Genomic DNA, 25,534 nt, shown 5'->3' on the forward strand with positions numbered 1-25,534 from the left:
GCCGGGGACAGGGGCGGGGCGGGAGAATAAGCTCCGCCCCGTATGGGGGCCAGCCGCGGTGGCGCCGGCTGCAGGGAGGGGGTCTCGCCCCACCGGGGGAAACGGGAGTGGGCCCCATGGCTGGGATTTGCGGCCGCAGGCAGCCTGCTGAGTGGGAGCCCTGGCGGAAGCCTGACCGCTTTTCCTGACCGCTGTCGAGACGCAGGGCGAAGCCGCGGGAAGGGGACCTGCCGCCGGCCGGGGAAGGAGGCGCGGCTGGAGGCGCCGGCACCGTCGTTGGCTGCGGTGCGGGAGCTGCGCGGCGGCAGTGGCCGCGTGGCGCGGCAGTGCTGCTGCGGGCCCACCTTCCCACCTGGGGGGAGACCGATCTCCCGCGTGGGGCCCTTTCCGTCCTCCCTCTGCGCCGGCAGCCAGGCTGGAGAGGCCTTTCGGGCCTTCTGATTGTAGTGTATCAAGGAATGGGGCCAGAAGGGCACGGAAAGTTCAAACAGGGGATTTCCTGATGCCTGTGGGCGTGAGATCCAATCCTTCCAGAGGCAGTCGTGTCCCCGCGTGAACTTAATGGCGTCTGCATCTTTTTTTCCCCTCTTAAAAACACACCTATCCCTTGCCACTCAAAACTCTCTATATTTGGAATAATAAATCATACGGGAAGAGAAAGAACCCAGTGGGGTTAGTTGGGAGTTCAACAAAGCACAGAGCCCTTGCTGTTTGAAAATCAGGAACCTTTATTCATTACAACTCATTTCACTAGGAAAATGAATCTACATTTGGTTGTGCTGAGTCACCGGATTAGTCCCACAGTCTCTTTGGGTTTCTGTCTTGCTGTCAGTCGTCTTGGTTTTGAAATTTGTCTCCTTGTCTACAGCATTGCAAAGAGAAAAAAACATTCAGCTTTCATGGGGAAATGAACCGAGGGAGCAGATTGTTGTATCTGATCTGAGGCCTCTTTTTTTACAGCTTCTGGTATTGCTGCCAGTTAATGTAGAGCTGAGATCTGAGCTTCCCTGTCCTTCCTTTCTGCGTCTAGTCCTTTCAGTCTTAGAAACTGACCTTCCCTGAAGTGATGATCTTCCTGAGTTTGGAGGGATTTGTGGTGGTTTTGTTCTGTATTGGTAGGTTGTGGGGCAAGGTTAGTTGTTGGTTGTTTTTTAAAGACAGAAGTTAACAGGAAATCCTTTAAAAATAAATTATACAAAGCCAAATTCTGCTCTTGTTTACACCTTGGCAACTCCGCTCAAGTCAACACAAAGTTGAAAAACACAGCAGAGTTTGGTCACAGCTCTTTATAAACTTCCTTCTTTGCATGTGTTTACGAAGAGGCTTGAAACATGCCTCTGCTTAGCTGTAAATTACTGTTTCCTGAGCCTTGGGAGAAACACACAGGGAAGAAGATAATTCCTACTGGAAAAACTCAGAGCCACCGCCACCCCCCAGCCCCAGGACGTCTCCTTCAGGGAAGACAAGAAGTATAAAAAGAAAATGGGAAACTTATTCTGTGTTGTTCCTCCTTAGATAGCCGCTGATGCGCATTGTGTGGGGAGAAGGGTCCACGGCACTCCACAGGCACAAAGGCAGCTTCTCAGTTCTGAGGGGCTGGTAGTTTCATTAAACAGAATATAGATGGAGGTGGCCAGAGAGAAGAGGCAGTGCATGAGGAAGAAGGGCTGGTCAGTACTTTGGCAGGTTTCCGCTCAGTTCCATATTTTATTCTTCCACATATTAAAGTGTGAATGTGGCTATTTTATGTTGTTTGTAGAGGGAACGTTCAAGTAAAGCTGAAAGGTGGAGCATATTGAATTAAAGCAGTTTGTTGGCCAAGACTATATTTAGAAATAGCACAGGTTTCCAGAAGGTGCTACGGGGCATATTCATGACAAATAAGCTTAGCTGGCAGCTGGCCATCCATTTTCTTTTCTCTTCTCACCAGAGGTTTTCACAAACAAGAGCTCTGAAGCTGGGAGTAATCCGACATCATTCTGATTTCTGAATTTCTTTTTAATTTATTTGTAGTGAGTTCAGATGATGATGTTCACTGGCAATAGATGAATTCCGTTATGGGGTTGTCTATGACTTTTCTTTGAACTAACATGTATGTGTTGAGAAACTTACCTGAGGGTTTTTGTCCCAGTAATTCTTCATATACTTAGGTAGAAGGATTGGGAAAATAAATTTGCCCATGCTAGTTCTGGTTCTCAATTCTACCAGGTAAATAGAGGAACCAGTGGATAAAAGTTCAATTAAATTATTTTAAGTTGCTGACCTTCTTAAAATCCAGAAATACCAGATTTGCTAACAGGCTGGGTTTAATTCATGTCTCGGGTTGGCTTGCCTTACCCTTACAATGAGGTATTTGGACGATGAGCTTGCACACTTCTTCGCTTCAGCCTTTGCCCATAGCCTGCCGGTCAGCTGGCGTGCTGCGCCGCTACCTGGGCCTCCCTGCTGCCCTCCTGCACGGCCTCTGCCCCGCAACTGCCTGTAATCCAGGATTTTTGGTATGCTCATTTGAAACTGTGCTTCCTTATCTCAATCATCCTTCAATCCAACTCTCCCCTGAGCTTCAGAGAAACACCATAGGAGCCAACTTTTCTGTTTACTGTTTCACCACAAATTCTTTGCTGTGTTGACTTAAAAGTTTTTCAGTGGGCTACTCCATGACTTTTCCAAGCAATATAGCCTCTCCTCCTCAGAAACCAAAAAATGGCTTGTTTTTTCTTTTACTGTGCCAGGCTGGATCTAGCAAGGCAAAGGCCAACAGTCTTTGGGGTTTTTTTCAAAATGTTCTGTCAGTAGCTCTGTAATCACCATTTCTATTCAGTTCTGTTTCATCCCAGATCAGCAAGCTTTAAAATACACAGCTTTTTGTTGACAGAACATTAAAATGCAGTCCTCTGCACTTTCAGATGGATTTAAAGGTACACTTGACACTGAAATTAAAGGGACAGGAAAGACCTAAGCCCCTTATATTTCCATGATTTTCTCTGTTGACAAGCGTACACTTTTTTTAATTTTATTTTTAATGTTCTTTCCAAACCAGTTACGCAATACATGGTTCTGGCCTCAAGCAGCTTTTCTAGCTACCGAACATCAGTTGACTGTGTTTGTGCATCGGCCTCAGCTGCGGTGCCCGGTTAGTTGATGTTGCCTGCTGGGACAGTCAAAGCAAACTCTACCAAGGCAGACAGTGCCCCACACCCGTTGTTCCACCACACAGTGGCTGCACTGAGCTTTCAACCTCCCATGGGATGGATGGTTCAGGCTTGAAGGGACCGGTTATTCCAACCTTCAGCTCAATGCAGGGCCAACATCAAAGTCAGACCAGGGTGCTCAATGCTTTTCCCAGTCAGGCTTCATCCTCCAGGGATGCAGAATCTACCATGTCTCTGGGCACCTGCTTTAGTGCTGAACCACTCTCCATTTGAGCAATTTTTTTCCTTGTCAGAATTTTTTAGTCAAAATTTTCATTGCTGCCTCTTGTGATTGTTGCCTCTGGTCTTTTGCTGTGCACGTCTGTCAAGAGTCTGGCTCCATCTTCCCTGTAACTCCCCATTATGTACCTGAAGGCAGCAGTTAGACCTCCCAAAGCCCTTAGCTTCCTCCTCTCTAGGTTGAACAAGCCTTCAATGTCTCTGTACATCAAGCTGCTGAGAGAAAAACTTGGACTGTTGACAGAGAGAGACTAGTCTTGCCAGTTGTACTGAAATAGGTGCACGCCAAGCTAGTTGCAAGGAAATGACTGTGTGCCAGGCTATGTCTTGGCAAGTCAACACACATTTATTTGCCATGGTTACTACTCAACTGTATAAGCACATTTGGTGTTGGCAAAAAGCCTTTCCTGAGCCATGTTAAAAGGTGTAGCACACACAGAGCCTAAGAAATGGTAGTATCGTTCTGTTGGGGAAAAAAAAATATTCCAATACTTAGACAAGTCCCCTGATTTTGGTATGCTTATCTGACCCTGGCCCTCAGGAAATCTGGCACCATATACCATTTTATCACAACTGCCTCGGGCTTATAGGAAGGCTTTAGTCTAGTTCTCATGGATGTTCCTGTCTTTACTAAACAAAACTACGCCTAGGCTAGGATTACTTTCAGCTGTCAGCCTGAAAAGCCATTTTCTATACAAAACAGCAAACTGCCACTTTTTTTTCAGCATTGTGTGACACAGCCACTCTTTAAATGTAAAACTGCACAGTCAGTGAGTTACTGAATGCCAGGAGAGGCTGGACTTCCCTCCCTCAGTAAGTAGATTTCATGCCCACACACACCTAGAGAGCAGAGATCCCCCCCAAACCTCTCACCTCCTACAGGAGGAGGAATCAGTACCTCATTGTGTTTCAGTGCTAAGAGATCATTGCTATCTATCTCACTTAGAGGAAAGAATCACTATAACATGATAATTTATGGTTTTGCATTCATGAAGGGTGGCTTTTCTTCTGTATGCCCTAAGCAATTGTAAACTTTTCCATGGAAACTCTGGCAAATTTTCTTGGAGTTTGCACTGAGTGGTTTAAAACAGAAGCCCAGCAATATTGTGCATTGTACAACCCTCTCCCACATGCCTTGCAAGGCCTTTAAAATTGTCAGAGCTCCACAAACCTGCACCCCCCTCCAGGAACTGTCTTATTTAAGCATAAATGCTGCCCCAGAATGGATGCTGGGGGTAGAGAAGAGGGGTCCATGTAACCACACTGTCACCACTGCATCATACAGCCAGGCCAAGGCTAAGGTGGGAGAAAGGGGTGGGGGATCAATGGAGTCTTTTTCACTCATGGCAAATCCACATCTGTGTTGATGTTGTCAGTGCAATGCAGTGTTCACATTTTCAAACTACTGCCCTTCTGGTTGAGGAGTCATGTATTAACCAAGTTAGCAGTTCTGCCAGGAAATAACAAGGATACCATGCATTTCAGCAGTGCTTTTCATCAGATCATGCCTACTTACTTTACAAACAGAATTAAGGAAGCCTCACAACATCCCTGTGAGGTAGGTGGAAATTCTTACACCCGTTTTACAGGTGGAGAAAACAGGCAGTGAGAGGTAAAGTGATTATCACAGCAAGTCAGAAGCAGAGCTGGAAATAAATCTAAGATTATTATCCTAGGTCCACTGCTCTAGACACTAGAGAACACCAACTCCCACATGCTATTGTAACCTAAGACACTACCTTTCTCATCTACTTTCACTTCCTTTGGTGATTTTGACACTTGCATCTTATGCTCCTTGCAGAGAGCCAGTTAGTAATTTATTTGCACAGGGAGCCAAGGGGATACACACACCTTTAAATGATCCAGGCATGGCTCTAATTGTCCAGTGACTTCCCCCTTCCCAAGAAAATAATTTTCCCTGTTCTTTACATTTATGCCTATGTTTTGCTTAATTATTTTTCGAGTAGAATCATACACTGAATCCACAGCTCTGAGGCTGTTATGCAACTTCACTAGGAATCTCTTGAATAAATGATTAAATTTGTCTCATTGAGAAGGAATAAAACACATTTATATGCTATAACATCCAGAAATAGCAATAATCCTTTGCTCATCTGTAGGGCCTTCCATCCGAGGACCTCCCATTCTATTACTAACACAATATATCGAGCCTCACATCGTCTTTGTGAGGTAGAAAATTATTGCCAATTGTACAAGAAGGAAGGATGACTTGCTGACAGTCCCACAGTGATTTCATTGCAGAGATGAGGCTGAGTGCCAGAAGACCAGACTGTTAGTTGCCTGCCCGGTTTGCCGAGAAGCGCTGTCTTGATGCCATGGCTTGCACTTGGTGGCTACAGATTCACTACTAGTCTGGCAGGGTACTTGAAAACTGGCTTGAAAAAAAATCAACAAGCAGTTGACTGGATGCAGGAGGGAAACGCTGGCTTGTTTCATCGTGCTGTCGTGACCCGGAGGAAGAAACGAGCTTTCCTGTGGCAGCTGTGAGAGAACTACAGAGTGTTCACTAAGTACACTGCATATAGTGCGTTCTACTGAGGCACTTCAGTGAAAAACAATGACATACTCAACATCTGATGATTAAAGACTGGACCACCCGGCAGCCATATTGTGAACCGTATACCTCTGATGAATAAGCACTCATCTTAATTAGTCCAGTGATCTAATGAAGGTATGCATGTCAGAGGTCAGGAACAGGAATGGTTATTAAAATAGCTTGTATATAAAAGGACTTGTCAAGTAATTAGAATTAAACAAGAGTGGGGGTGATTCCTCTAGTCCATTGCTATCTGGAAGGGTCAGATGCTCTGAAGAAGGTAAAAGATATCTCATACTGAACCGTTACAGATTTTTCTATTTTTTTATCTACAGGAAAGTGTGTTTCCAACCCCTTTCAGCGAGTGGGCTAGTTTATGCTTAGAACCATTAAAACACTCTTCTATCTTTCTGTGAAGAAAATAAAAAGTAATAGATCCCATCTCGTGTAAGTATGGTGATTTTGCTGTTCATCTAAATCTTCGCCCTTGCTAGAATTCTGGTAGAGTATGAGGCACAGTGGACCCTTTTCCTGCTGAAAAACATTCTCTTTCCTCAGTTGCCTTTCATTTGTGTTAACTGTTCTCCTGTTTCTGTATTAAGAGAGTGCATACATGGTAGCCTCCAGATTCTCCCTCTGCATGTTCCTTCACGTATGTTGCTTTGTCATATTCCTTCCTAAAACTGAGGAGGTACGTTCCAGTCTTCCTTCACAAAGAAGGACAACCTAACAGCCTTTGTCAAGGGAGCAAAGATTTTGACCTCAGGCTGCAAACCTTGGGAAAATACACAGGCCCAAGAGGAGCAAAAGGATTAATAGTATGTAAAAAAAAAAAATACGTGGCACCGCTATGGTGCTGAAGAATCCCAATGCACCCTACAAACTTTCTACATATGTACAGCTTGCTTCACTTGGCAGCGAAGTCCAGCCACCTTTGCGCTCGTATAGGGCAGCTGCGTAACAAGGCACGGGAACTGCACCAAACAGGTTAGATCAGCGAGTGACAGAACCGACTGTACTGGTGGCTGCCTGGGCTGGGACGTGGGGCAGCAGGACTGGAGGTGTGAGTCCAAGCCTACCCAGAGCTCGCTCAGACACCCATTTGACTTCAATGGGCAGTAGCAGTCAGCCCTGCTACAATGGAAGACCGCAGGGGGTCTTTTCTAGCTAATGGCGGGATGAGTTTTATGCATTATACCAAAGACCTTTTTTTTCCTGACCTGGATTAGAGCCTGCCCTGGGAACAATGGGATGGGCTGCAGCCCAGCAGAAAGAATTTGCTGAGCTGGCAGGGTCTGAGGTTTGCAGAGCAGAGCAGATGAGAGCGCATACCTGCACTTTTCTGGCATGAGGCTCAGTTTGGGGGGGGCATAGCTGTTAACCTGAAGCTTTTGAATGCATTGCTGCACCGTCCCAGCCAAAAGGTGCTGCTGTAGTCCTAAAATTAGAAATTCACAGACATTTAAACATTTGCAAGCACATGCTTTTCTGCCTTTTGTAACAAAAAAGATTTTTCAGAGGCTCTGCGAGTTCTGTACAGACCTGTTGGCACAAAAGGTCTAACTCATCTTTTGAAAGGCCTTGTTTTACTCGAGACTTTGGCATTTAATAGAGAAGTAGACCATTGGATGGCTTCCGTCTGTCAAATTAAAAACAAAGGATGTCAAAAGACTATTATCATATCAGACTTCTCAAACTGGAACAACCAGTTTTGTATTTTGAGGTTTAAGTAGTCACATAGTTACCCAGACCCCTGGTTTAGGTTCACAGGTGCCTTCAGGACTCTGTACCTGAGATTTGCTGCATGCCTGTAAGTCTGGGAGCTCCAGGAACTCAGCACATGTCAGGATCATGCCATGAAGACTTATATTTGGTTTCATGCTCTGGGGGCTGTAGCTGCTTCCTCCTCTCACAGAAGTCTTCCCACGCTTGCTTTGCTAAATCGAGTTTCAGATCTTTAAGTCACAAGACTACAAATAAAAAATATCACTTGAATTTATTCTCTCCAGTGCTCTGACATAGGCTCGGGGCTGGATGACCCCCTGGGAACAAATAATCCATCTGTGGGCATCTGCTAAATCCTAGTAGAGAACTACTCTTAACCTTGTCCACTGTCAATGTCATTTGAAGACCAGAAATATTTTTGACAAAGGGAAAATATTTTTACCGAACTCTGATTTGCATTCTCAGAGAAATTGGGGACATTTTGGCCTTTATTTTGTGAATAGAGATGTTAAATAATGCTTACTATTTTAGTGTGGTGATGCTAAGCACAGAATTCACTTTGTGAATGAAATAACTGCAATTCCCTGCCAACAGCAAAGGGGAGATCTGCTCAGCGTTCCATAGGTAGCAGAAAAGGAAATAGTAGATACAGTTGTTGATCAGTCTTCCCCCCTCACTGGCTGAAGGGACAGATCCTCCCTATGTTCCTAGAGAAATGTGGAACACAAAGCTTCAGTAAATACGTTCACAGTGGGTGACATTTGGGTTTCACTGCCACATTAAGGTTTAAAAGACATCAGTTATGTGTACAGTGTAGATATTACTGTAAGGAGTGAGCTGGCATCTGGAAACAGGGAAAATGTTCCTTTTCAAATGGACATACAGGGCAAATAAGGCACAGTTACGATGATAGTACCTTTCCAGTTGAGAATCTCAAGAGGAAATAATATTCAAATGGCCATTTTAGCACTTTGCTTAAAAATATCTTTTGATTCTTTCTTATCTCTCCTTTTCTCTTCAACCTTTTCTTTTTCATGTGCTCTCCTGCACCTTCATACAGTCAAATCGTCTGACCTGGCCCGGCTGCTGGCTTTACTTAGCCTGCTGAGGGGTCTCATATCAGTGGCGAGCTCAGCAGGTGCTGAAGGCCCTTCCACTTCATCGCTCACCACCTCCTCTGCTTTCTTCACCCCTGGCTCTTCCTGAGGTCCTGGCTGCTCCTCTTCTTGTTGTTCCTCCTCCTCCTCCGCTCTTACCTTCTCCTCTTCTGGTTCCTTCGCTTGTGCATACGATGGTAACCTCTCATCGAATGCCCTGGAGAGATCTTCCAATGGTCCCATCCCAATCTTCTCCTCAAACTCATTGAAGGCTGATGGAAGGGGACTGGGCTCAACCCCTACTTCTGTGAGAGGGAAGTAGTGGGACACTGGCTTCTCTTCTTCCAGAAGCTTGTAGCCTTTGGCCTTCGGGATGGAGGAGACTGTGATGGCATGGAGGGGCTTCTCCGGAATCTCTCCTAGCTGTTCCTCCACTGGTCTTCTCAGAGCCCTCCGGATCCTTTTCAGGATCAAGTGACTGATCTCCACCAGGTTGAGGAAGAGGGACACGGCAGCCACCACCAGCATGAACATAATAAAGATGGTCTTCTCCGTGGGCCTGGAGACAAAACAGTCCACAAGATTGGGACAGGGCCACCGCCCACAGCGGTAAAGGGGGAGAATTCGGAAGCCGTACAGGAAATACTGACCTACTATGAATCCCACCTCAAAGAGGGTTTTGAAAATGATGTGGAAGATGTAGGTTCTCAGGAGCGTACCCTCCAGGCGAAACTTCTTGGTCCCATCAGGGTTATTGCCTTTGTTTTGATTTGGAGCCAGGGGCAGCTTCTCTTCATCCACCTCAGCTTGCTGACGCCTCTCAGCTTCCTCTCTCGCTCTCCTCTTCTCCTCCATGCGGACATGGTGCACCGCATGCCCAAAGTACATTAGCGAAGGCGTGGATACAAAAATGATCTGCAGGACCCAGAGCCGGATGTGGGAGATGGGGAAGGCCTCATCATAGCAGACATTCTCGCAACCAGGTTGCTGGGTGTTGCACACAAAGTCTGACTGTTCGTCTCCCCACACGAGCTCAGCAGCTGTTCCCAGGATCAGGATGCGGAAAATGAAGAGCACTGTGAGCCAAACTCTCCCGATGACAGTAGACTGCTCGTTCACCTGCTCTAAAAGGTTCCCCAAGAAACTCCAGTCACCCATTTCTTACTGTCTAAGGAAAGAAAAAAAGAAAGAGAATGACCACAAATTATGCTAAATTTAAAAGATTTCATGTTTTCCCACTGATGCCTGTTGTTGCTTTCAACTAGTATTGCCCTAATATGCTTTGAGAACAGAAAGAAGGTTGCTTGCTTGCTTATTTGCCTGATCATAATGATGTATTAGCAGAAGAAGGGCTGGAAAGTCAGAGCAAACTGCTTGCTAAATTCTTTCTTCCCTGGCTCTAAATGGGCAATTACTTTTCAGCCGGGGAGTATATTTAACTGCTTTTCCAGGTAAGAGTCTTCTGTGGTGCCTTGTAGGCTCAGTTGTGTGAGCCTGCTTAGATTTTGTGCACGTACTAACACTCGCCAGCAGTACAGAAATGCAAATTTATCAGCATGCAGCTGCAGTGGTTAGAAAAGGGAGTGAAGGTTTCAAGCACCCAAGCTCTTCTGCAGCAGAACCACACATGGGTCAAACAGGTCTCGAATTGGTGCCCATCTTGCACCCACACAAACCTGAATTCTCTATAGGTTGCATATATTAATTCTACATTAGAAATCACTCTGTTAGGTAAGAATAGCAATTTCAACACCATTACTATGTTAGTAACACTGTATAAGCTTAATATCTACCATATATACCAGTTTTGCTATGCAGTATGCATTATATACAATATAATTATTCAGTGTTACTGGCGCTATTCATTGTATTCTCTTCTGAAGTCAGTTGCCACACTGACATTGGAACCAACCTGAAGAAAAACACAAAGGTCTGTAACTGGGACCTAAAATACTTTTTTCTGTCTCTAAAATGTCAGTACTGCTATCTCAGACTAACACAGAGCTGGAAGCCAGCTACAGATATCCTATTGGAAAGCTAAGAAAGTAGTCCATTTTCAAGTAATGCAAGTCAAATGTTACATCTGTTATTATTTTTGCGTAAGAAATTATTCCTAGGCCAGGACTTCAACCTGCGTATCCTAAACTTCCCATTATATAATTTTAGGCAAGGAAAAATCTATGAATGAGGGAAATAAAGAGGAAGCTTGTTTGGGATGGGCTAATTTAACACATCACAGCAGTCTGAAGACTCTGAGGAATGCAGATTATTGCAGTGATCCAGAAAGACCGACTTATGGACCATGACAAGTGAAAGAGGGAACATCATTATTCATAAAATAGCTGTTCACAGGGATCTAGAAGTTAATCTTTTAGACACTACCTCCATCTATAGTTTCCTAAATGCAGACACACATACACAAGTGCTGGAAGAAAGAAGGTACAATCAACAGCATGGAAATCTGAGTATCTAAACTTCCCTCCTCCTTCAGATACCACTGGGATATATTTGTAATACCATATGTTGCGACACACCAACGCATACCAGTCTGTTTCAACTACTGTGTGTACGCATTCACACATACACAAACACACAAAATATTGAGAGTTTTATGGCTCTGGGGAATATCACAAATTTTCAACCAAAAAAACTCCTTCTGATGTTATTTTTCTAAAACAAGATGGACTCATTTTCCTTGCCTTCAAACCTTGTAAAATTTTAACCCCAGACACCCGCGTTAGGAAACGAAGAACAGAACGCAGTCCTTCAGCTAGCACAAACACCTTGCATGCGTAAGTGGCAAACATGTAATTTAATCACCGAAGAAAATTGCTACTTTCTCAGTCATTAAAGTTGTGTAAAGGAGTGTGTTAATGTCAGCACTTACATTAACAAGTCTAGCAGAAGATTATGCTGTTTACATACATTATCTAAACTGATTTAAACATTCTCTTTCTGCAGATTCACAGAGCAAAGTACACCCGACAGTTACCAATCATGTGCAACTCTGTAAAAAACACAACTATACACAATATAAACTTCATTGTTCCCCACGCACTGCACTTAACTCCATCCCTTTCTTTCTTTGTGACTCACACTGATATCCACAGCTACCGTTTGAACGTTTCCACTGCAGCACGCAAGAGCGACATTCTAGATGTGATAAAGCTTATCATTCGGAAAACTCACTGTACAAGAGAAGGAAAAATGTTTCCTGTCTAACTCCATCAAATGTCTCGCTTGCAGCTTGCTACATTTGGCTAAACTCTTCCTGAGATCACTTCCGAACCAGTCACGTTTTCCAAAAATCTGCCATGACCACCTTTTCTATTTTCTGCAAGTGAAGTGGCTCGAGGTTGCTCAATCAGTTCAACTGCAAGGAACAATTTCGGGCAGACTGAAGATGAGTCCTACGACCAGTTCAGATGTCTAGGATTCCACCTGTAAGCAGTCGGCCCCTCAAGTCTCAAAAAAGGAGCAAGCAAAAGACTCAATTTAGGCAGTCACCTTTTCCCTGAAATTGCCTATCACAAGAAAAAGAGCAGGAGACCGCCTAAGCCCACTCAGAGTCCACAGACTCGTATTCTTAACTCACATGGGCTTGTTGCAAACCCCTACCCTGCACTTCCAGATATTGCAACCTGAGCACACTACCAGTGAAAAAGACTCTATAGATTATGGACGTTGAGCAAGCAACTTGCCGCTGTGAAAGGCTCCACCGAAGAAATGTGTCCCCCTCCTCTCTTGGCACTCTGCAGGGAAGAGTGAACTTTTGTGTCTCTTCTTCCCTACCCTAAAAGTCCCAATCTTGTCGCACGACTGAGCAGATATGACTGAATTGGCTCTGATGGTGGGTTTTAGTTGCCCTGCAATATTTAAGCTCTGAGCCAGACGGCTTTATGAAGTGAGTGACAGTTAGTGATGTGAGGAACAATAGGGAGAAAAAAATAGAGAAAGAGAGGCAGAGACACAGAGAGGAGAATCCACTGAACATGAAAAAGCAGAGGGGGGAGAGGAACAGGCGACAGGCAGTGAAAACCTAATACATGCATAAATGGGAGTTTGCACAGTTAAGCAGGGACCAACGTATCTCTGCAATTCTGCCATGGTTCAGCACAGCTCTGTGTGTCCCCCCGCTCGCTAGTCTTTAGGTGTTGTGGTGTGACAGGTGAAAAGGGAGTGCCAACATCTCTGACGGTGGCAGAACTAATTGAATTATTTTCTTACCCTACACCCAGCTCTGACAGCCAAGTCGCATTGCTTATTTCCAGCACAGGCAGTCACTGAGGTACTGGACCTGTACTTGGCATTGTCGGATACTTTGGACTGCTCTTTAACATCTTTTACCAGGAAAAAGAAGCAGTATGGGAAAACCAGATCATCAGTCAATGTTAATCAAAGCTGAGAAATACCAATTTCACAACCTCGCCTTTCAGTCTCTTAGTTCTGCTTAGTTTTTCCTCCAAATGCATCTTGCACATGCTCATGCATCAAAAATGTCTAAACCAAACTGTTTTGTTAAGGAGCATAGCCGAATTCCAGCAGCCCAGCAAACAGGAATGTTACCCCAGGCACACTCGCCTACCCCTGGCCACCTGCAAAAATGCTAGAGAGCCCACAGAAGAGAAAAATCACAGGCTCAGTAATGCATCCACAAGTGCAACTAACTGCCCCATGAGTTTTGATTATGAACCAAAGGAGGTAACTTTATTCTCTGGTGCTATTTTTGTAGTCTTGAATTGTTCAGGATATGCTCTTGGCACTCAGCTCTGAAGAAAAAGAGGATTACTGGAAGCGAGATCTGCTAAGCAATAATAGAGATACGAGGCTCATAAAGTGATGAAGCACCAAGTAGCTCTCCTCTCTCTTTATGCAGACTCAACACTGAATTTAATTCCCCAGAATGGCATTGGGAGATGCTCTGTCTCTAGAAAAGATGTCATTTCAGTGAGATATTACAATATGAGGGCTGCAAAATTTTGTATCTTCAAACCAATGGTTTCAGGCTTCTCTTCAGTGCTTCTGGGTGTTTGTGCCTATGTAAGTTCAGAGCCTCATTTCAGCAGTTGTCTTCCCAAGCAGCTTTTAAGCTGAGTTGTATAGCTCCAAAGTCCAAAGCACAACTGGAGGCAGAGATGATGTTTCTCAAACTGGATTTCAAAAGAGCTGAAGGATAAGCAAGAAATGGAAAATAATCACATTTTGCAAGAGGGACCAGTTTGGAGACACAAAAGAAAAATCGATCTCTATGCATGCAGTTGGAATCAAGGTCATATTCTGAACACCTTAATAAATCACTCTCTTAATAGAGAAGTAGTAGAGGTCCATACATGACATTTTTCAGCCTGTGCTACATAAAGCATAGGAATAGTCTTCCTGGAGAGAGGACACAGAGGAGAAGATACAAGTCCCAAGAACATGAAGTGAGTAAGAACAGGCACAGTTTGATCAACAAGAGGAATAAGGACAGTAAGGAAGAGTAAGGAATACCTTTGTTGCTTCGTTTTGCTATCTGCTACTGAGATAAACTAGGATTAATACATGAGTGACTGGTCATCACTGCCACCCTCATCCCCTCTCTGGGAAGCTGTAAGAGAGGGAGGACTAAATGATACCACCAGCAGCTAACACCTTTCAAGAGTTCCTGCAAGTTGCTGCATCACAGAGACCAGATGGTTCAGATGTTAAACTGCCCATCCCTTTCCAGACTGAAACTGTCTTTTTGGAAAACTCAGCTCTGGCTGAATGTGCGTATCCCTTTCTGGGCCTTATCTCTCTAATAAAATAAGCCAAAACCCAAATCTGGTATGTAACTACGTGGCTGTAGTCCATCTCTAAATTACATCCAGCTACTGTCAGAGACGTTTCCCATTAACCTTCTGTCTGCCACTTGCAAACATTATCCAAATATCAAACACTGCGGCAAGCTGCAGAACAGCTTGCAAGATGCAGCTGATGCAAAAATTATATTCAAGTCACTGATCATTGGGTATATGTTACTTTCATCTGAATGATCAGGGTGACTTTCTTTGCTATCTCTAGGGTGCAGAGCATTTAACATGGGGCACACTGAGTTTGCTGGGCACTTCTGGTTTGGGGAAGACCACACAGTCCCTTCAACTGGATGCCTTTTTAAAAGGCACCACTGAGCTCTGGGCCAGATTCTCCAGCTCATTATGGCCTCCTCCCCCCAAAGAAAATGGCCACAGAAAATGGCCTAAATGAATATGAAGATGGCCAATGAGGAATTCCTCTTGTACTGGGGCTACACAGGGAAGCGTTTGTCTGAGGTGGGGATTAAGAGGAGAGGGTGGAGCAGGAGAAGAGTAAGAAGGCGACTTGATTCTCTCAGGCATCAGGATAATGCTGGAAGTCAGGGCTGCCTTTGTAGTACGAAAGCAATGGCTGTGAAAGAAAGGAGTAGAGACCATAATGTCTAGAAGACTGGACCTCACACGCAGCATGCGACATTCGCTGAGTCTACAAAAGAACTGCAACACTGACAGTGCCAGACTGATAATAGCCAACACTTCCAACATGTGTACCTGGCCCAGCATTTATGCTCTCATTAGGCAACCTGTAGAAGTGCTGAGTATTTCCATTTCCAAAAACCAGTGCTAGAAATAGTAGCAGCTAATGAGAGTAACGCTGTTACTCACAGTGACTTTTTCTTCCCTTCAAAGAACCATGGCCATCTCCTGCACTTTAAAAATGTTATTTTCCTTGGAAAGAAGTTTGCTTTATTGCTGACTTCTCATCCTTTCTCTGCTTTGACAGTGATGAATGAGCTCCCATCTCTGGCACCACTGAGACTGTAAAGTCTCCACTGCAACTCAGCCTTTTGCTCAGAGACTACGAGGTCACTTGGGGAATGTGGGATTTTTCATTCCAAATGGATTTCCAACACAGACATGATGTCAGGACAAGGCAGGGCCGTGCTATTGAACAGCTCTGTTCATGCATGATAGCAGATTGTGCAATTATATAGCCCACAACCCTGGATAACGATACCTCTCCCTCAAACAAAGTTATCTTCTCCTGATCTGCTTAGCTAGAAAGTGGCACATGCTTCCTGTTCTTCTGCTGAACACACAAACCTTTTGCTCATGGCTGAAGCTGAACACTGGATGTATTCAGCCTCCCTACAAGAAGCTCAGAGCTCTACCAACACTCTTGTTTGCTAGACACTACTCAACTTAGCAGACACCTGCTTTCTAGTAACACGTCTCTTTGTCCATCCTAGAGCCAAAGCGGTCTCTGTCTGATCACTAGGACCAGAGTCTCCCAGATTTCATCTTCTTTCTGCCACCTACCGGTCTCAGAAATCATTTAAATGTAGCTAGCCCTGGGCAAATCTTTAGGGAGAACTTACTATGTCCCTGCAAGACTGGTAAATGTCACTGTCCACATTTTAAGGGCAGAGGTCTGAGATTTTTCCAGGAGGAAAAGAGCCCTCAGGGCACTGGGGGATATAAATTGCTGGGGAATATATTTTGCTAGGGAACTGCAAACAAACCATAAAGAAAAGAGAGGGAGGAAGATATAAAGCATCAAGAAGGAGGGAAATAGGGAAGTATGCAAGTTAACAGGAAGGTTTGGGCAAGAACACAGAAGAGGTTGGATTGTGCTGAGCCTCAAGTGGAGGATAAATACTTATGGGAAGCGTATTTTTAATTTAAGGGGTGGAACAAAACTAGACAATGAATAAAGATAAGCAGGGCAAAAGTGGAGCGTCTTTCAATATCTATTTAACTTAAATGCAATTCTTCTCTGAAAATTACTGTTATAAGAGGATCTGGGGAATTACAGGCCAGTCAGCCCAACCATGATACCTAGAGAGATACAGGAACCAATTATGAAACAATCAATTTATAAGTAGCTAAAGGACAATAAGGTGATAAGAAACAACCAGCTGGGAATTTTGAAGAACAAATCCTGTCAAACTAGGCTAATTTCCTTCTTTGACTACAGGCCTGGTAGATGAGGAGGAAATAGTAGATATAGAATATCTTGACTTTAGCAAGCATTTAGAAAATATCGAGATCGCAGGCTCCCAGAGCAGCAAGCAGAAAAAGTCACCATTCTGATGCTGCACAGGTTGAAGTACCATAATCAAGGGTAATTATCAGGGCTTCACTTTTCCAGCTGGGAGGATGATATCCCTGAAGTTCTGCCTCCAGGGCTGCTCAGTATTTCCGTGCCTGTTTTGGACAACAGACTAGAGGACAAAACCGAAAGGATGACAGCTGGGCTGGGGGGCTGGCAGCCCCTGCTGAAGGCAGGGGAGTTTCAGGATCAGAATGTGAAAGGGATATGAGACACTGGAGAGCTGGGCTGCCCTCTGCAGAGGTGACTGTACCAAGGTACAAGTCAGGAAAGGCAACTGCATAGACACCAAATGCCCTGGTCCAAACTAGATTGTAACCATTTCGGCAGCAGTGCAGCAAAGAAAGAGCTGGGGTGGGACCGAATATGAGCCTGTTAAGTGAGATTCCTGAAGAAAAAGACAAATCTCATTCCAAGATGCTTTAAGGGGAGTTTTGTGTATAAGGCAAGGGAAGCAATTATTTTGTGCATTTACTGGATACTGCTGAGCTCTCAGCAGGAACAGTGTCTCCAGTTCCAGGCACTACATTTTACAGGAGATGTAGACAAATTGGAGAGAGTCCAAAAAAGAACAAAAAAATGATAAGAGATGTGAAAAAAAACATGACTTATAAGAAATGGATGAAATAACTGAGTTTGTTTCCTCTAGGAAAAGAACAACAGGAGGGAAGGCGTGATAACAGTCTTCCAGCACATGAACATTTGTTATTATGGGTGGAGAGACTAAGCAGTTGTCCTCTACGTTCACCAGAAGTAGAAGAAGAAATAATCAGCTTAATTTGCAATAAAAATGATAAAGCTAAACATTAGAAAAACCCTTTTCAACAGTAAGAATTGCAAAGCACTGCAGCACACTGCTTGGGGAGGCTGTAGAATCACAGGAGGTTTTTACGAAGAGGTAAACAAACATCTGTTAAGGATGATCCTACCTCATAAGCAGGAAAACAATCAGGGGGGAGAGGGAGGCTTTCTGAGGTCTTTGACTCTATGGTATTATGTAGGGCCAAAGACCTAGAGAAATCTCAGAGAAATATTTTCAGCTTAAAAAAAAAAAAAGGTATCTTGCTACCAACCCTGAAAACTAAGCCTGGACATCCCAGGTTGTCTACACCAGCCGGTGCAATGCTGAGCTGGGGAGATACCAGCTCAGGTCTGGGAGCAGGTTAACTGTGTCAGCAAAGCGTTCCACTTGAGCTAATTATCTTCTCTCTGGAGTGGGGCTAATTAGCTGGTGCAGCATGAAGCACGCTGGTGCTATGCTACTTCCCATGCTGGTGCTAGCTCACCCCGGGCTACCAGAGGTATCTCCACACCACCCTGCGAGGAGGGCTGTCTTCAGGGAAGCTTCGGGAGGGTCACTACTTTGTTCTTTGACTTCAGTGATGGCTCTGAACGTGCTGCAGATTTAGAGGTGTTTGCTCACTGTAACCACATTTCAGCCAATTTGTTCTCTTACTATAGTAACAGTAAAATTAAATGCCATAGCTTATTTAGAGTGTTTCATCTGGACATTGACGCTAAACATGAAAAACAGGGTGTGAGCGACCCACAGCACTTCCAATAAGAACCTCTTTTCTCGCTCAGTTCAGCGCTGACCTTTTCCAGAGATGCTGATTTTATCTGAGGGCAGGAGGAATAAGAGCCACCCACCTTGTCCCAGTACAATTGCTGGAGTAGCATCAGCAAAGCAGAAAGAGGGAGCAGCCTCTGCCAAGCCGGCTGGCGGGCTCCTGCAGCCTAAGCCACTAGCGGGCGGTGTTTTCTCATTCATGCACTGTACAGCACCAGGGGAGACCGAGGGATGCTATAAACGAGAAAGGAGAAGGCACAGTGTGCCTGTTACGCTGGATCTAAACCTTGCCTTTCTCTTCCCTCATCCCTCATTTCTTGAGATTCTTCTGCAAGATAAAAAAATAAGGCAAAGCAAACACAGGAAAGTTGTGGCGATCCAGTAATACCTATTGTGAATACGATTTTTAATAGTACTTTCACGGTGGTTAAATAGATGGATTTAAACTGACTTGAAGGTCACTTTTATGTCATTGATTTTACCTATAGAATCAGTATAAACTTTGTTGACAGAGCACTCTTTTTGCTAGTATAATCTGTGTTTTCACTTGAATCTGCATGCTTTATCGAGCAAATATTTCTCATGTATACCAGCTGACCTCCATGATTCTCCCTTTAATAACAGCATGGTTAATAATAAAAACTGCACTAAACTTACAAAGAACATTCAAGGCAAAAGAGATGAACTTGCACATGTCAAGGGTAGATGCTATGGTACTGCAGCAGCAGCACAAACAGGGCTAGGAAGGGAAGAATACTCTTTTAGACACATGATTTCATGGATCGGCATGATTTCACTTAAGTCTTAACCAGGCTATTCCTAGAAATGCAGACCTTTACAACGGTGTCCTGGTTAGAAATTCCAAGTTCTCGTGCCAGCGCAGCTGCTATTTCTGACAAGGTGCACTGGGAAAGGGCCCACAGCTTGTAGGCAAGATGTAGCACATGCTCTATGGAGCCATCGTAAACAAAATGCCTTTCCTAGGTCCCCATATACCCTCCTCTTACCTGTCCCTTTCTCTGCCCCCTGCCTAGAACCTACTGCCTGGGCAGACATGGAGGTGGAGCGCACCAGCTGGAGGACATCACTGAGAAGATCTGAGAATACAGGCAAGCTGCATACTTAGGTGGTCCATGGACTCAAATTTCCCTCTGCATATATTCTAGATTATGGCTCTTCCACCACTATTGAGACCCTCCTCACAGAACTGGATTATCTGCTATTGGGACCTGTGAGGTATCAGACCAGTTAGGGAACACGTTGCTTACAGCCTATCTGGACTACATAAAGTGGATCCAGGGAAAGCAGTGACAAGCACCTGATAATACTTCTGGTAATAATTAATTGCTCCAGGCCTGCCAGTAAAAGAGGGGCTAATAATATCTCCTAGCCTCTTGAGGGGATATCCATATGTTTGTTTTATCAAGACTTTTTGTACAATCTCTTAACAGCCTCAGGCACAAGGAGCTGGAAAGGACAAAGCTTCTGAAAGACCTGAACAAGTGGGTATGTCCAGAAACATCCCAGGTTACCTCACTGTCTGTGAGGTTTGTTGCCTTCCAGTTTCTGCTGGGTGATCATTCCCTACTCTCTTGTCCCTTATTCTGGGCTCTTCTAACACCACCAAAGCTTGCCTTGCTGAGTGGTAGGCTCAGGGCTCTCACGAGCGTTGTCACCACCCACTCTCCACCTTTATCTCCCTGCCTTCATTTCCACACCGTGGAATGACGTGGTGGAGGTGCACTGTGCATACAAGGTGTGGAGGTGGTCCAGGAGAGCTCAGAAGCAGGACAGGGGAGTGATGGGGATGGCAAAACAGGCCATTATCTCCATTCTCTCAGTCCCGAGAGATGCGCATACCTGCCGTGCACTTTGGCTGACCTCAGCTTCCCATTTCCCACAGCAGAGCATGTTCCCAGCCTCTCTGGGGAGGACATCCGTGGGGACGGTTCCTGTTTCCCTGCCCTTTCAGTCATTTGTCTTCCTGAGCCTGATATGATTGTTTCTTTGGGCACAGTGTAAAGATGCCAGCAAGGAACGGAAGCCTCTCATGCCTCAGCAATTTATTAAGAAGAAAAGGAGGTTATTGAACTTGGAAGCTGTTAAGCCAGTCGTTCTCTTTTCCCGATCAAGAAGATAACCCATCCATAGATAAATCATCTATCCAAAGGTCTTCAGCATTCCCTGAGACAACCAACCTGGCCTCAAACTAATAAACAGACAAGGGGAGGGAGGCAGGGATTATCTACGTACAGCCCTGCCAGAAAACATAGGTGGTAGGGCTGAAGGGCTTCCAGTTTGGAGAGACCTGTTTTTTTTTTTTCTTCATTATTTCCAGCAAACTTCAATCCCCTGAAGTCCTGTTACTGCTCAGTGAGTATGATATTCTTAACAGCAATACAGTTTAAAGCATTAACAGGATCCTTGTTAAAAGAAGCATTAAGATTCTTTGGGGGGCCTCTGTCCTGGGTCAGACCTGGCAAAACTTTCAGCAGCTACTTCTATGGCAAGTCCCGCCTTGGCATAGCAACTGTTGATTACTTTTCCACATGTCCTGCACTATGAAGCCCCATTCTTGTCTGATTGATAAACACCATCATAATGAACACAGCTATTACTGCTGATAGTTCCTCAGCAAAATACAGGCCTGTATTTTAATGACCTGTCTCTCTCCAGTGCCTGAAGCTCTGAAGTGAGAACATGAAGTCTAATATTTCTGTTGGCCCCCCTGCTCTGGCCCAGGATACAGCAGGTTTTGGAGGGTTTCTGATCCCTCTGCTGCTTATCAGCTCCACTGACCAGTGCTGCAGCCCTGGTTCTTCCTTTCAAAAGTGTGCCCTCTTTTGCAGAAGCACAATATAGAAATCAGTTCCATTCTAATACATCCTCTTTAGCCGTACAGAGTTGTGGCATCCCTTTCCATTTTATATCCATCAAAACTTTGCCTGCCCAGGAGACTACAGCTATAAGACATTGGAAAAGATGCTGGGATGGTTTGTGCGACTGAATGTTAAAATCAGTGGCTATACCTCTAAGAAAGACTGGGTGGGCAGAAGTGGGGTAAAAAGTATTACCTGTTCGCTTCTTTGTGATTTGGAATAGTAATTTCCTAGTTAACAGTATTCAATATTTGTGAGTCAGTGTTCTAGTAACTGTATTGATGATTTGGGTCTGCGACAGATAACCAAGCAGCACTAGAATATGGGAGCCCTGGTTATTTGAGCACTAACCAAATTAAAAATAAACATAAGTTTTCGATTAGTTTAACACATGCTGATGTTGCTAACTCAAAAACAGCCTTGGGGATATTTAAGTGTTCTAAACAGCTTCCTCATTTTGCAAATCTTAAATCCAAAATGAACAAAATCTGTATTTCACCTCATCCGGATGGGTAAAGTGATGGTAGAAATGAGAGGCTGGTAGCAGGTTTACTGATCCCCCCCAGTTAACTGCACTGTTACATGAAAGCAGAAGGCGGCCCAAAGTGGTAATGTAATGCTTTGAAAGACACAATGCTTTAAAAAAAAAGTCCTGTTTCCCAGCCCTGAGTAGAATTCTGGGCTAAATCAACACAAAGAAAAGATTTAAATAAGAAAATATAAATAATCATTGAGAACTGCTTAAAATTTTTTTGCTAGGCACCAAAAATACACAACTCCCCAGTAAAGAAAGAATAGTGTAAATGAAAAAACACAACCAGATTTAAAGTGGAAATGGGGGTGGCTTTAAGTAAGTAAAACACACATAACAAATAGCAAGAGGGGAGAAGCTGTATATAAATTAGAAGATAGGAATTATAAAAAAATTATGATGGAAGTGAAAGGGCAAAAAAGACTGACAAGGCTATTTTTTTAAAAAGTAAATTAAGAACAAAATGAGTCCTAATCATGGTATTGATCTGTTATCAGATGGAAATGTTAGATTATTCAATAATAATGCAGACAACAAAAATGAAATCAATAAATACCTCTATCCTACTGCTGGGAAGAAAGAAAATAGATGATGAAGACGTTGATGACATGTCTATTCTTGCAGTACCTCAGAGGAATTAAATACCACCTACTAAAATCAGGCATTTTAAATCAGCAGGACTGGATACCTTGCTCTGAAACTTACTTTCTTTTTTCTTTTTTTTTTTTTTAAATAAGCTGCGCAGGATGTCTCTGCACTATTTATATTGATTTTCTGTACTTCTTGGTGCAATGGGTAAGTCCTGGAGGAGAATAAGAAAACCCATAGTCTGGCATTTTGTAAAGACTATGTAGAAGGGCATAATTATTTTATAATTATGTCATAATTGTAATTACTTACAGGTATCTACAGACTTGTGACAGGATCTCAGTCCTGAACTAAATAATGAAGTGGCTAGCACAGAACACAGGGAATAAAAGGAGGGAAATATAACTAGGGGCAATCAACATGGGTTTATAGAAAATTCACCCCATTGAACTGTGTTAATACTTTTCTCTGAGGAAATTGCACATGCCGTTGTTAAATATAACAAAGCTAGTACAATATACTTGAGATCCTGGAAGGCAGGTTCCCTTCTATTACATGGCAATTTGATTAAAGAACTTACTTGACGTAAAAATAAGATAGCAGTCATTAAACAGACTATAAATGAGCTATCAGACTGCTCCCAAAATACAGTTGAGGACTAGAAGTGATTGTTTTGTTTATAGCATGTTTGTACTGAGATCCTGGAGGGTGTTTGGTGTCACGATATTTTTAGTCAATAACCTGGAAGAAAACATCAAACGTTTTGCAGATGTCACTAAGTCCAGGAGAGGGACAAATCGTGAAAAAGGGAACTGCTGATCTAGCGCACCCTGATAGCACAGTGAGTTGGGCAAACACAGAGAGGGTTTGCAGTAGCACAAGGAAGGTCATGTCTTGCACATCTGCAAGGAGCTCAGCTGCAGCTCTGCTATGGGGAACTCTGTCCAGGGAAACAGTGACTCTGCAGAGGACTCTGAGCTCAGTGTAGCTGAGGAGCTGCATATGAGCTCGCAATGCAACACCATGCTTGACAGGGCTAACATGATCCTAGGATGTACACACAGGGGCAAGGTGTGTACATACATCACCTCAGTCCTGCCTGGTTTATTCTCCAATTTTCATGACAGTCCTCTGCTGTCAAAATCTCCCCATTATGTCTTCTACATGATCCCTAACTCAGCAAATTAGAAAAAGAGTGCTTATTTTCTGGTTCAAAAGTCAGCTTGCTTTAATGACTACCTGCCAGCTTGAATGAAGAAGGTACCTCCCAGGACTGTCTTCTCACCTCGTACTGATCATATGAGAACTTAGATCTACACATGTGCTGCTAGTATGTAATTTTAAAGGCTTAAATCTGCTCTAGTCCTGCTCCCAAGAACAATTTATGATCTGTGAGGTCACCCAGAAAGCAGTGTCACGAGTGGTGACGTACAGTATCATCCTGGGGATTCTTGCTCACGCGTTTCAAAAGCTGGTCCCATCTGTGAGCAATGTCTCATCTCTCAGTCCCGGAAAGATAGCGACCATCTTTGCTATCCATATGAGGGAGGTAGTTTGAAGGACACAGGCAAGACCATGTGAGAAGCAAATAGGAAGCGAGAAGACTAGAATTACTGCAAAGCAGAATGAGAATAGCAAAGCACATTCAGCAGAAAATAAAGCAATAAACACACCGCCAGAGCACAACCCATATGAGCTAAAGGACAGCTCACAGACAACTTGAACGTAGATCCTGCCTCCTTCAAGCTTAATACAGACGATGCCCCACAAAGCACCTAGTTGCATTCGTATCAAAGGGTATCGTGCATCAGCACCTGCACTGCCTATAGCAGACTTGTATATGTCCAGCATGAGGGTGCCAGCAACCTCCTGTTTATTACTGTACTCTTTCAACTCTACTTACTGGAGTACAAATGCCAATCCTGTCGAGCTGTCAGTGAACCTACAAAGACTTATGAACAACCAGCCACCAATCACGTACCCAGAACAGACCCCAAAAAATACAGAGGCTCCTGCAAATTCTCTTGGATGCTATTTGCTGTATACATTGTCATGCCTGTCGAAAGCCATGTGACTGTCCTACGAGTCAAATTTTAATTTAGCTAGAAATTGACACTTGCATTAACAGGTCTCCCTGATGGCAAGGTCTTTAGCCACTGATGAATCTCAGATGTCAAAGGTTGGAACCACTTTATTTCCTGCAAACTAATACCGTGCTGTTACACTCTTTGAATGTATTGCCTATCCTGCCAAAGCATGGAAAACTTGGAACTGTCCTAGAAAACATCAGTCCTGGGAAAAGCAAAGGCTGCTAAGGAATTAAGGAAAGAGTACTGATTTCTGACCTTCTTTTGAAGAAAGGATGCCTGGGCAAAAAGGCAAGCAAGGTGCAATAGAAGTCTTATTCGTGGAACAACAGAACAAAATAAATAATGTAGGCTACCTGCTAGCGCAGGGAGGAGAGCATGCTCAGGCTGGGACTTCTAGAGGAAGCATTTTATCTAGCTTGTGTCCCTTAGAGAGAAGATAAAACTTCCGTAGGCTGCCGTGGAAGGAGATCTGTGAAAACGCCACGTGCTTCTGATGATCCAGGCTTGACTGTCCCTTTTAGGCAAGATATTTAAAGCAACAAAAGTAAAAATGGTTGGACACAGACCACAAATCCCTGAGCTGTGGAGCCCACTGCCACAGACTGGGTCTGTGCCCTGAAGGACTATGTTTATCCAAGAGTACTCATGGTTTCAACAGCTCTGTGTGTGTTACAGAAAGGGGAATGGGCTTCTTGGGAAGGTTTTCTATCTGAGCAGCAAAGTTTTTGTGCAGCAGGGACTGAGCGTTCCTTTTGAGTCATTAACTCAGCTGTTTTGCACAGCAATAAACCCTAGATAAGGAAACAGCCAAGAGCAGCGCAGATTGCCAGAGGGGTGGGGTAGAGCAGAGATCTCTGCTTCAGTTCCTGAAAAACCCCTTAACTTGTGCTCCCCACGACTAGGTATCTGCCTCGGTGGCACACGTCATGCGTGAGCAGAGGCAGTCCCGGTACCACCGG

At 44.1% G+C, this 25,534-nt stretch overlaps 1 protein-coding gene across 6 annotated transcripts in view; it reads right to left on the reverse strand.

Annotated features, from left to right (window-relative positions):
- Positions 1-708: 708 nt before the first annotated feature.
- Positions 709-25,534, reverse strand: part of GJA8 (gap junction protein alpha 8) — a 53,234-nt gene continuing 28,408 nt past the window's right edge. For all 6 annotated transcript variants that reach the window (XM_059817307.1, XM_059817315.1, XM_059817338.1 and 3 more), the window contains one exon: positions 709-9,978. In XM_059817307.1, coding sequence (XP_059673290.1) covers positions 8,766-9,968 — 1,203 coding nt within the window. In that variant the 5' untranslated portion in view covers positions 9,969-9,978 and the 3' untranslated portion in view covers positions 709-8,765. The remainder of the gene's footprint in view (positions 9,979-25,534) is intronic.

Source organism: Gavia stellata, chromosome 1 (genome assembly GCF_030936135.1).
Source record: "Gavia stellata isolate bGavSte3 chromosome 1, bGavSte3.hap2, whole genome shotgun sequence".
NCBI classification, from domain to species: domain Eukaryota; kingdom Metazoa; phylum Chordata; class Aves; order Gaviiformes; family Gaviidae; genus Gavia; species Gavia stellata.